Source organism: Symphodus melops, assembly GCF_947650265.1.
Source record: "Symphodus melops genome assembly, chromosome: 1".
In the NCBI taxonomy this organism is placed as follows: domain Eukaryota; kingdom Metazoa; phylum Chordata; class Actinopteri; order Labriformes; family Labridae; genus Symphodus; species Symphodus melops.
In genome coordinates this window covers 14697067-14708617 of record NC_136691.1, presented here as the reverse complement: position 1 = coordinate 14708617, position 11551 = coordinate 14697067, and the positions used below count along the sequence as shown (strand labels likewise).

The 11551-nt window shown below is 42.4% G+C and overlaps 1 protein-coding gene across 1 annotated transcript; it reads right to left on the bottom strand.

Moving 5' to 3' along the window:
• Positions 1 to 477: 477 nt before the first annotated feature.
• naa30 (N-alpha-acetyltransferase 30, NatC catalytic subunit) lies at positions 478 to 9160 on the bottom strand. The gene is made up of 4 exons (XM_079348202.1): positions 8055 to 9160; positions 7177 to 7300; positions 6872 to 6927; positions 478 to 4450 (listed from the first exon to the last, which is right to left on the bottom strand). The coding sequence occupies exons 1-4, from the start codon at positions 8910 to 8912 to the stop codon at positions 4313 to 4315; spliced, it is 1176 nt and encodes a 391-aa protein (XP_079204328.1). The 5' UTR covers positions 8913 to 9160; the 3' UTR covers positions 478 to 4312.
• Between the last annotated feature and the right edge of the window lie 2391 nt (positions 9161 to 11551).

Below are 11551 nucleotides of genomic sequence, written 5' to 3'. Positions count from 1 at the left end.
TTGCACCAGAGTGGTTTTTGTGTGTTTATCTGACCCAGACAGCCACAGATAAAGTCTTTTGGGAGACTTGTTTGATTAAAGATTGTCACAGATACGAGTTTTAGTATCCCACCCCAACACACCAAACTTTTTTAAGCAAAAAAAAACCCTGAACAATTGTTCAATAGAAAGTATTTGCTTCAGTTAAGATAGAGACATTTAAATTGGCCATTTGAGCCATGTTGTAACACCATGAGTTATCTGATATTCTTCATGTAGAACTGCCTGTTTATATGCAATAATACTGTTTTAGGGTAAATGTGATGTAAAATAGTGGGCACTTTTTTTGTCTCTTTATGTAGATACTATGAAACAGAATGTGACAAATTAAACTGAATTCTTTTTAATGTTTCATTGTGACTTTTCTTTTCTTCTAAAGCTTTAGTAGGAACTTGGCTTTAAATGAAAAATGCTCCAGACAGCAGACAAGATAACCAGTTTACAGCATTAAAAAAATCAAATAATTTATTCTGTGTTCTTTTTCCACATTAAATAAAAGCTATTGGACATTTCCAGATCAAAATCAAGAGAGGGGACAGGGAAGAAAAAAACAGGGGGAACAGAAATCTGACATGCAAAAACACCTTTTGCTTTCACCCTTGTTGATGGTTGTGGAGACGATTCAGGAGGCGGTACAGGCCGCCCTGAAAGACTGCAGGACGCCCCATGGTTTGGGGTTGTTGCTCGCTTTTAGTTGCACAGCCAAGAACAATGTCTATCTCACCAACAAACTGATTCTGGGGGAATATATGATTGTAACACTCAAAATGAAGGTTGGCAGATGTCACCCCAGTTGAAGACAGAAGCGGGGCGGTGATTGTTAAAACAAGCTTTTTGGATTGCACACTGACGTCCGGGATGAGGACATAAAACCGCTTCTGACATCTGTGAACACTGAACTGGCACGTAAAGTCAAACCTCATTCCAGATGCATTGTTAGAGAGAAAGAAACACAAAAACTATGCAACACCACAAGTTATGGCAACAAACTGGTCAAGATGACAAAGCCCTTCAGTCTGTGATCTGAACAGAGCTTCTTGGCTCTGGGGGAAAGGCTGTAATGCCCATAAACCTAACAAAACAGCCAGCCGGTTAGTGCGAGAAAGATATGTTAGGTTGTAAGGTTTTAAAAATCCTCTTCCTCATTCAGTCGTTGACGGAAGGAAAGAAATGGGCTGGGACAGCGAGGGGGGCATCGAGGAGGGGCATTCAAGTGTCCAAAACAGGGACTGAGGATTCTAACTTCCAAAATAACCCAGGAGAGGTTAACACAGGGTGATCATTGGAATGTAAACAGTGTCAGAGGAGCAGTGAACAGAATAGTTTGTTTCAGGGTCTAGTCTCTGACTTTACTGATACACAAAATAAAAATTGAATCTGGGGGGAAAATAAGAAAAAAAAAATCTACTAAACCATTACCAACAGATGATTCACAAAAAAACAGGCTCTCAAAATATCCAAAGACGAGAACAATACAAATCTGAAAAAAAGAAAAAAGGTCATGTGATCCTTTGCTCCAAATGCAGACACACACTTGCATACACAGGCTGTTATGTGGGTGGCAACTCTGTAAACATCTACTCTCCCTTTCTTTCAATTCTTGGCTCCCAAGAGATAATGTTTTAGCTTCGAGGGGAATTAAACCACGAAAATGGATCCACCGATTCCAAAGCATCCGACTACCAGGAAGGTTTGCTGCTGCAGTGCGTTCTGAAGTCAAACATTTGCAGCTGTATTTAGGCCACACGGCTGTCTTACAGCGCTTTCCACTCAGATTATTACAGGCAGGATGAAAGCACACAGATATCCAATTGCATAATTTGAGACTCCTCAAGAAAAATGGTCCTTAAAATTGCATGAATAACCTGCATATGTGGGCTGGGTTTTAGGCTGTGGAGAAAGAGTATTTATTGTCTACCTGACTGACCAGACAACCTCCGACACCTTCTACCTCATTACCCATCGCCTCACATTGTGGAAAACTTCAAATAGTGTGTATATTATTTCTTCCTGCTTTCTTTTAAGCGGTGCATTCACCACAAACATTTCCACGCTGCGTGGAGAAGTGCCACCCAGCTCCACTTCTCAATTGTCGTCTTGCAGAGTCTTTAAAAATGGAGATCTATATATATATATATATATATATATACACACACATATATAGATACATATATATAAATAAAAGTTGCACCCTACTTTAATTCACACTGAAAGACATTAACAGGCTTCAACTCATTAACAAATATTGTCCCACATTATGACAAAATGATGCATTTAAAGAAAACAGTAATGCACTGTTTCTAAAATAAAGCCTATGGGATGCTTGCTTTATTGAAATACTCCATAATTCAAGACAACAAGGTAGCAGCGGAGCTGGGTGACACATCTCTCCGTGGATTTGAAATGTGTCGTGTCCACACCACAGGGCTGGAGGAAAACGCAGCACCTAAAAGGATCAGAATTTTCCTGTGCAGGATCGAAGGAGAGAGATTCAGACTGTTATCAGAGTCACATGGACGCATTCATACCTACAAAAACACACTGCAGCGATTTCCAAAGAAGTGCATCTGACCTTTGTTCATTTTACTTCAAAAACAAAACAAAAAGAGGCTGAAGCCTAATTGTTTGCTGCCATAATTAGTGAGTTTGGAACGTCTGCGGCGCATCTATGACACGTTCCAGGTTGGTGATATTTAAAATATTAGCGAGGTTGGTTGTGCATTGAGTTTAGGGCCCAGGGAAGTGCATCATAGACTCAGCCGCTGTTGGGCAGCACGAGGTTATACAGGTGTAGAATAGACAATCTAAATGAACTGAAAGCGAACACAAGAATAAAATATAATCTGCTAAGAATACTCGTCTATTTTTCCTTTTTTTTTTTTTTCTTTCTTTCTTTTTAATCAAGAGATAAACACACGCACACATTCACAGCACACTCAAAACGGGAATCCAGCAAAATGTAAAAATTCAACCAGACCAGAACCAGGTTGAGGCTGCTGAGAGACACCTTAAGGAGGGGGCGAGGTCACTGGCTGATGTGCAGATGAATTGAGTGGCACTTTTAAGAGGAGAAACACAAGAATCATCTAAAAAGAGTGACACATTTTACCTCAAGATCGTTGGCAACGAGTATGTTATTTTCTCTTATTTGGGGGATTTTGCAGCAGCTGGCAGTGCATTTGGAAACAAAAAAACAGCTCTGAAGAAAAACGTCCTCGAGAGTACTGTGAGGGTTTGATGATAGGAGATTTAGTGAAGGACACAGAAGCGGAAAGGTGGGCTAAGTTTGAGGCTCTAATGGAGTGATTTCGATCATCTGCTCTGCACCAACATGCTTACACCAAGCACAGAAAGGGGGTTAGCTTTAGACTGGGTTAATGGGCGCACACATACACACGCTTCACACCCTTTCCCCCCCACCCACCCCAACTCACATTAAAATAAATGCATGCATATCTTTACAGGCGTCAGTCCTGGAGGCTGAGGCAGGTGATGGAAAACTGGACAGGATGAGAAAAGAAAAGAAAAGAAAAAAAAAGAGAAGAACCACAGGATTCACATTTCACACAGTCACACGCGTGCACTCTCTCTCTCATAGTGAAAACAAGCACGCACCACACATGCACACAGAAACAGGCCACACACTCCTTTTCCAGGAAAAACAAACAAACATGAGGCGGTACAAACACACAGTCATACTATAGCTTCTGCATCCACCCTCCAAGGTTAAAAAAGAAACACAAAAATAAACTCCACAAATATTTTTTTTTCTCCCCCAGTCTATTTATGCTGCCCTGCTTCCTTGTTTCACGTGGTTTTCGTTTTTCCTTAAAGTTAGTTTGTGTCCTGTGTTCTGCACGAGGATTTGCTGTGCCCTCACTTGAGCTGCCTCACGACCCGGCCAACGTGGCATCCAAGCTTGAAGGTCAAAAGGGTCAAACCCAGGGTCATCCTAGAGACCACCCTTACTCACCCCCAACCCCCTCCTTCTCATCAGCACGAAGTATGAGGGGCCGCTTCCTGCGGGATGTTCATCCGTACTGCCAACACAAGACTTTTTCAGAGCTCGAGGACAAAAAAACAGGGTGTGTTTGCATGTCTATGTGCATATTCCTCATGTCTGAACACAGGTGTGTGTGTGTGTGAGGGTGTGTACTGTGTGTGTATAGAAGAGTGAAATGAACAGGGCAGAGCTGAGGCTGTCAAGCTGATAGTGTACGAGTTGAACAGCACCGGCTGTCCCGTTTCCTCCCCTTGTCCCGTCTTCGTTCCTCTAGCGGAGCCACAGTTTGAGCCGCAGCGCGTCCACTCCGTTTAGGTAGTATCTGAACAGCCGCTTGTCTCTTACAAAACCCAAGTTTTCGTACAGCTTCAGAGCTGATTTGTTGGTGATTTCGGTCTCCAATACAACCTGGGAAAACACAGACGGACATGTGATTGTTAACACACATCTATTTGATTCCTGCTGATTCAGCTTTAAGCCTGTCATTTCTCCGTCTGCGAGATGAATAAAGGATTATTGGGGAGCTGTAATTGGGAAACTTCTCGTCTTATGTGTCTGACATCTTCTTCTCAGCTGAGCGAGCAGTTTCTCCCTGCTCCGAGGCTTTGTGCTGCAGTGAGCGAACTTGAACATCGAGCAGGCACTTTGTTCACCTGCCATGGTGGGAAGAGTGCCGCACACATCAAAACAACATGAACAATGTTGGCGGTGTGCCGCTAAGCAGTGATGGAGAAATGAGAAGCAGACACAGCACGACCCTAAAACTGAAGCAGCTACACTCAACCACATGAAGGCCACTGTTATCATACTGTGACAGGTCTTCCTTTTACACACATTACAATTCAGAGCACTCCTGTTGATACTAATCATTTATATTGACAGCTGAAGATGCAACACGTCGTCATACTGGACAAACACACGTTCTTTAAAGTGATCAGCACGAAGATTAAAAACATAATCAAGTGTACCGAATACAATTAAGGACAAAATAAAAGGCAGGCAAAAGAAAATCACCAGTGACATCCAAAACATGATGGTGATAACGCTGAGTTAAGTGTCTCTGATAAACATGGCACATTTTGTTAACTTCCATATTTCCAAAGCACCAGGAGTTATCAGAGCTATTTCTTCAGTCACTCTCATTGTGCAACAATGTCCACATGCTTGGCAAACATGAACAAGCACAGGTACTCCTCATTAGTGGTGAATGGAGCTCAGTCCTTGGACTGAGGGTGGGAAGCGGTACGGACTTAAGCATGTAAATTGGTTTTGGTTGCTGGAGAGGGGACAGTTCACTGTTCTGACATCTCTCCATAAAGACATGCATGTGCGGACCTATGAGTAACATGTCTCCCAAATACAGAGTGTACGCCTGAATTTGCCCACAGGGATAAATTGGTCAAAATTATAAACAATTCATTATCTTTATTTATAGGTGCTATATGTAACTTTCACCTCCATCCTACCAACGACGGTCTCGACAGGCTCTGCCTGAGAGCAAGTGTGTGTGATGAGTTTGTACTGTTAGCGGAGCGGAGTGAGGAGGACGCACATGTGATGACACAGGCGGGAGCTTTGGCGGAAAATCGGACCCGATTCTCTCGATTTTCATCCAGGCAACCCAGATAGACAGCTAATATTTATTCACATCAGTTAATCGTATGCTTATAAGTGGGTGATAAAAAAAACGATTTATACATGTTAAAAGTTACAATATATGTAACTTGTAGCGACATTTAAATCATTTGGCTGTGAGGTAGTTCACCTGATGGCCATAAGGTGTCACTATGGACACAGTATTCATGAAAGTTATGTATGTAACGGCATTGTAACGTCACAAATGAAATTCTGCTGTCGTTTATTTACAGGCTGAACAGAAATGACATCACACAAGATAAACAGGATTTCATTGTCAAACCAAGAGGAGATTTATTTGGTTCTGTTTGAAGAAAACCTGATACATCGTTGGTACCGCTGTGATGTTTCTGCTTCCAAGACCAAGAGACGAAAAAAATGCAACTTGCTGCACGCTGTCCGTTTTTCGCAATTTCTCTAAATCATGACAAATACGTTTTAATAAAAGCCTGACAGCCAAATCACAAACAAAGGATACTGAAATACTGTATTGAATTACAGTGGCAGCTGTTTGCTGTGTACGTTTAAAACAAAATCTAATTTCCACCTGACATTTTTGGAGATTTCAAAACCTTCTGTGTGAAAGAAGCAGTGAATGCGTTTACTCAGAGAAATGAAGAGCGAGAGGAAAAGCTTTCAGAAGCGAGGAGATGGTGAAAGGCTCGAAGGCGCTGCCAATCAAACCAAGGTTACCAGCTAAATGAGATATGTGAAGGACAAAGCATGAAATGAGGAGCCTTGAATACAAGCGGCTCTCTTCATTTCAGGTTACTTGATTTTTTTTTTGTTGCTCCTGTTTGCACAGAGACTCAAGTGTTGAGCAAGAAAAGGTTTTTAGTAGCGCTGACAACGGGCCAACACCAAACGTAAAACAAAGAACTAAAGGCAAAATGTAAACAGACAAAAAAATCCTTTTCAGGTCTTTCAATTTTTAGATATTAAAGATTTTTTTCTGAAGGATTTTCGTTTCTCTTATTCGTTTCTTTAGCAAGACTGTCCTTTCATCCGCCGTATTCATGAACATTGTGAGGAAATATTCTGGCACAAAATTTGAATGTGTGCCAATGTCAGGCATGAAGCCCATGCATGTTGGCATTAACCCATTTAGTACGTTTCAGGCATTTCTGGTGATGTATAGAAAGGCATGCAGAGTGAAGGAGACATCCCGCAGCACAGGACTTTCATGTGTCTTACCTCGTCACAGTCACCCTCCACCATGGCATAGATGGCCTTTTTAACTAGATTAGTACCTGACAGAGGAAAAGTCAAAAGTCAGTGAAGGCATAAAAATAACAATACACGCACTTTAGAGAAAACACTACATGGGTTTGTCGATGTTTACACCTTATAAATCTGATTTTATTAGAAAGGTAAAGTGTTGCACATGAACTCAGGCTGCTTCACTTTTCTAAATTTAGCATTTGTGTACAGAGATTTGTCTTTCAAAGAAAGCAGAAAATATGCTATTGGCTCTACATTGTGCAGAGTCCAGACCTCACCGATGCTTTTCCTTCTATGTTTAGAGTCCACGGCTAGCATGGCGATGTAGCCACGGCGGAACATCTTCTTGTGCATATCAAGCTTACATACAATGGCTCCGACACACTCCTGCTCCACCATGGCCTGCAACACACACAGATAACAGTAAGCCGCCTGCCAGTGAGGTTAGAAGAGCTCACTGGAGTTCCTGAAAATAAGCAGTCATTCGGCCTGTTCTGCTGGCTCTTCGGGATGACCTCTGACCTTTATTTCATGACACTTCCTCTTATGTCACATGTGGTGCTCCAGACAAACTGGAACTGGAAAGTTTATGACCTTGAGGCTCTGGGTATAAAAAAGCAGATACAGAAACCCCAGACTGGACATTGTTAATACTAGAGGAAATAGCTTCTTTAAGACTTTAACACTCTACTGAATAAAGGTTCTTTAACTTAGTCTGCTCCTAAACTGCTGATAAGTTTGACACAATAACAGATCCTTACAACAGACGTGAACTGTAAGAGATGTCTCTGCACTTCAACCTTTCTTGACAGGACAGCTGTACATTTAGTCACAAGAATGAAGATGTCGAAGACTTTGACAGAAGAGATGAGCTGCAGCTGAATAAAACACCAAACAAACCCCACAGCAAAGTGCTATGAGTGAGACATTCACATGTCAGGTTGTTTATCTTCTATATCAGCACCAAGCCTGGCTGCATTTGAGACACACTGACAGGTGAAAGCATGCAGTCACACCCAGCAAAACTAATGGTATGCGGTGTCAGGTAGATAAAGTCCATACGCTAGAAGGAGGTGGGCTCTCTCACGAAACTTATGAAGTAAAGAAACAGGGTTACAGTAAGACATGTGCATCAAGGTTTCAGAGTGACACTCACCAAGAAGCAAAGCTGCGGCCAGTTGTGGATGAAGTACCTGTATGTATAAATTGAATAAGGCTCAGACAAGTCCTTGGTGATCAGTCTCATGATCCACGGCATCTGCAGCTCAGACTCATAGCGGACATATCGGATGCCATGGCTGCTGTCCTCCTCCTCCACCCGGCCGGGAGAGCCGCTCAGGTCGAGCCGGGCGAGCTCCGCGGCCGGCGGCTGCTGCGGGTCGGCTGGGCTGAGCTCTGCGCCGGGCCCAACTGCGTCCGCCGGCTCGTTGCTCGGAGGTCTCGGGGGCTCCATGTGGTCAAACTCATGTTTCTCTTCGTTCTCGGGGTGGCTGTGGGCCGCGTCAGTCCTTGAGAAACCCGGCATCCCGTTCATGCTATTGTTAACCAGGGGAGAGTGAGTGCCGTTTTTGGAGAAGGGGCTGTGGCCTTCATGTTGGCAAAGCTCACTATTGTTTCTCACGGCTGGAGCCTCCTCGCTGCTGCAGCTGTCACAGTTGTCCACGGACGGTCTCTGCTTGTCAGGCCTGTTTCCTGTGTGTTCGCGGCTGTCAGTGTCCTCTGTGGGGCTCGACAAGCCGTTCAGCTGCTGCTGTTCTCGGGCTTGCATTTTGAGGTGCAGCGCCGCCGGGCTAGCTCGAGCTAGCATGTTGTTCTGGTTCTTTTGAACGGACGTGTTGGCCTCGCAAACCGGCGGAGAGGTCTTCCCTGTGTCGGTGGGTGTACCGTCCTCCCTGTAGCAGGCCGGCTCTCCGTCTCCCCCCGCCGGCTCCGCGCTCCCAGCCCCGGGGAGAGGAGGACTTTCAGCCGGGGATGCAGACAGTGCGCTACTAGGCCCAGGCGGCACTGTGGCCATCCCACCGCATTAAGGTGGAGATTCACGCTTAAAACACGCTGAACACAAGTTCATCAACGAAGCCAAGACATAAACAATCAATAAACAACCGAGATCACCGAGTATTACATAAAAACACCGGGTTTAAGGCCGAGAACGTATCCGCTCCAGACGTTAGTCGCTGCTTTCTCCTCGATTTCCCTTCTGCCGGAAAGTGCTGTCGCAGCAAACGCCATTGCAACAGCAGGCAGATCGGTTTTACGACAGTGGTGTAACGTATGACAGAGGCAAGTACAGTTACAGTTTAGAGCACAGGCCATAGACTATATAAAGATAGAAATGATTTAATCTTTGGTTCAAACACTATAAAGAACCATAGACTGTAACTATTAGTCAAGATCAGGAACTTGTGAACACTTCATGGACTGGTTGTAAAGCAAAAGAAACAATTTGTTGATCTAATGTTGAATGTATCGCCAATTGAGTTCACATTTTTCATTTATAATGCTAAATTCATATAGACTCCACCTGTATGCTCACGTTTTTTTTAATGAAATTAAACTCGAATTACCTTAAATTTAGGAAAACCAAATGTGCCAGATATCTCTATCAACTACTTTAAATGACCTATAAAAATCTATAATACAGTTGCTTTTTTTTTTTTTACATGTGTTTATCAAGTTTGTGATTTTATTTTACTATATTTCTGTTCATTCTGCTTTTTATGGATGTACGTGTGCCTCACAGTTTGTAAACTTGTATGAACTAGGCTACAATAGAAAAACATAAAAAGTACACCAGAAAATTGTATTATCAGCTTTTATTTGATTGTTTACTGTATAGGAGGACAAATGATGAGTTTTGAACAAGTACATCGAATAAATAATTAATATATAATAGAAGAGAATAAAGGTTTTATTTGTATTTAATCCTTCTCATCAATCTCCCGAAACCTTTTATTAAAGGCGAATTCATGAGCTACATAACTGATATAGTTATTTTGAAAATCAGTCATATGCAGAGACCTTATCATAATTTCATTTTAATTCCATACCAATAAGATTTAGATCATTGTCTGGATTAAATTAAATGTGTGTTTTAGTCACACTGAGTTGGACTACTTTAATATGAAATTGCTTCACAAGGACATCGGTGATCAAAACCTCTTACTGAAAGTTGCCAGCAAGTTGTCTTGTTCTACTTTCTCACCAGCAGAGGGCGCCAAGTTGGTTTTAAACGTTTTATTTTAATTTTGGAACAACACTAACTTCTCCATTAGATGTCGCCAGAAGATCAATATTAACTACCCTTGATTTATTGACGAGGCTTCGTCCCGTTTGCTTAGAGGTATGAAACTTTATCTGTGATGATACGAAAGCTGTGAGACTTATTGAACACTTTATATTCTGTTTCGCACATCACACATCAGCCAAGACTTTGGGCTGTCATGCATGTTGCTGTGAGCACTATAACTGTGTTTATTTGATGCAACTGAAAACAATGCCCAACTTCATTCTGAATAGATCAACATATTTATGTTTCTAAAACAGTTTCTCCTTAACTGTTATGTGGTAAGAAGTTGGATAATGTTTTGCTCTAATTAAAGTTGTCCATTGAAATACAAAATGTGCTTATTTCAGAAATGAATGTTACAGTTTGGCAGCCAGGTGTTACAGTACATGAGATACAGTATATACATTAAAAGTGTGCTTAGATTGATAAATAGCATCATCATAACCTCATAGCATGATGCTGCCACAAACATGTTTCACTGTGAGGATTGTCTTGGGCAGGTGATGAGCAGCGCCTGGTTTTCTCCACACATACGGCTTAGAATTAACACCAAAAAGTTCAATCTTGGTCTCATCAGACCAGAGAATCTTCTTTGTCATAGTCTGGGAGTCCTTCGTGTGTTTTTTGGCAAACTCTATGCAGGCTTTCATATGACTTGCACTGAGGAGAGACTGGTGGAGGGCTGCAGTGATAGTTGACTTTGTGGAACTTTCTCCCATCTCCCTGCTGCATCTCTGGAGCTCAGCCACAGTGATCTTTGGGTTTTTCTTTTACCTCTCTCACCAAGGCTCTTCTCCCACGATTGCTCAGTTTGGCTGGACGGCCAGGTCTTAGAAGAGTTCTGGTCATCCCATACTTCTTCCATTTAAGGATTATAGAGGCCACTGTGCTCTTAGGAACCTTGAGTGCTGCAGAAATTCTTTTGTAACCTTGGTCAGATCTGTGCCTTGCCACAATTTTGTCTCTGAGCTCCTTGGGCAGTTCCTTCGACCTCATGATTCTCATTTGCTCTGACATGCACTGTGAGCTGTAAGGTCTCATATAGACAGGTGTGTGCCTTTCCTAATCAAGTCCAATCAGTTTAATTAAACACAGCTGGACTCCCATGAAGGAGCACAACCATCTCAAGGAGGATCAGAAGAAATGGACAGCACATCCAATATGTCCAAATGTCCAATACGAGTGTCACAGCAAAGGGTCTGAATACTTATGACCATGTGATATTTCAGTTTGTTTTGTGTGTCAACAAATCAAATGTCTACATTTCTTTTTTTGCCTGTCAACGTGGGGTGCTGAGTGTACATGAATGAGAAATAAAATGATTTTTTTTTATTTTAGCAAATGGCTGCAATGACACAAAGAGTGAA

What these genes read in the sequence shown, in the direction of transcription:
- naa30 (XM_079348202.1), bottom strand. Translation starts at nt 8,912, where the DNA reads ATGGCCACAGTGCCGCCTGGGCCTAGTAGCGCACTGTCTGCATCCCCG. An exon ending in GGCCGCAGCTTTGCTTCTTG is followed by an intron (nt 7,301 to 8,054) that starts GTGAGTGTCACT and finishes TGTGTGTTGCAG; the next exon opens with GCCATGGTGGAGCAGGAGTG. An exon ending in TGGAGGGTGACTGTGACGAG is followed by an intron (nt 4,451 to 6,871) that starts GTAAGACACATG and finishes GTGTTTTCCCAG; the next exon opens with GTTGTATTGGAGACCGAAAT.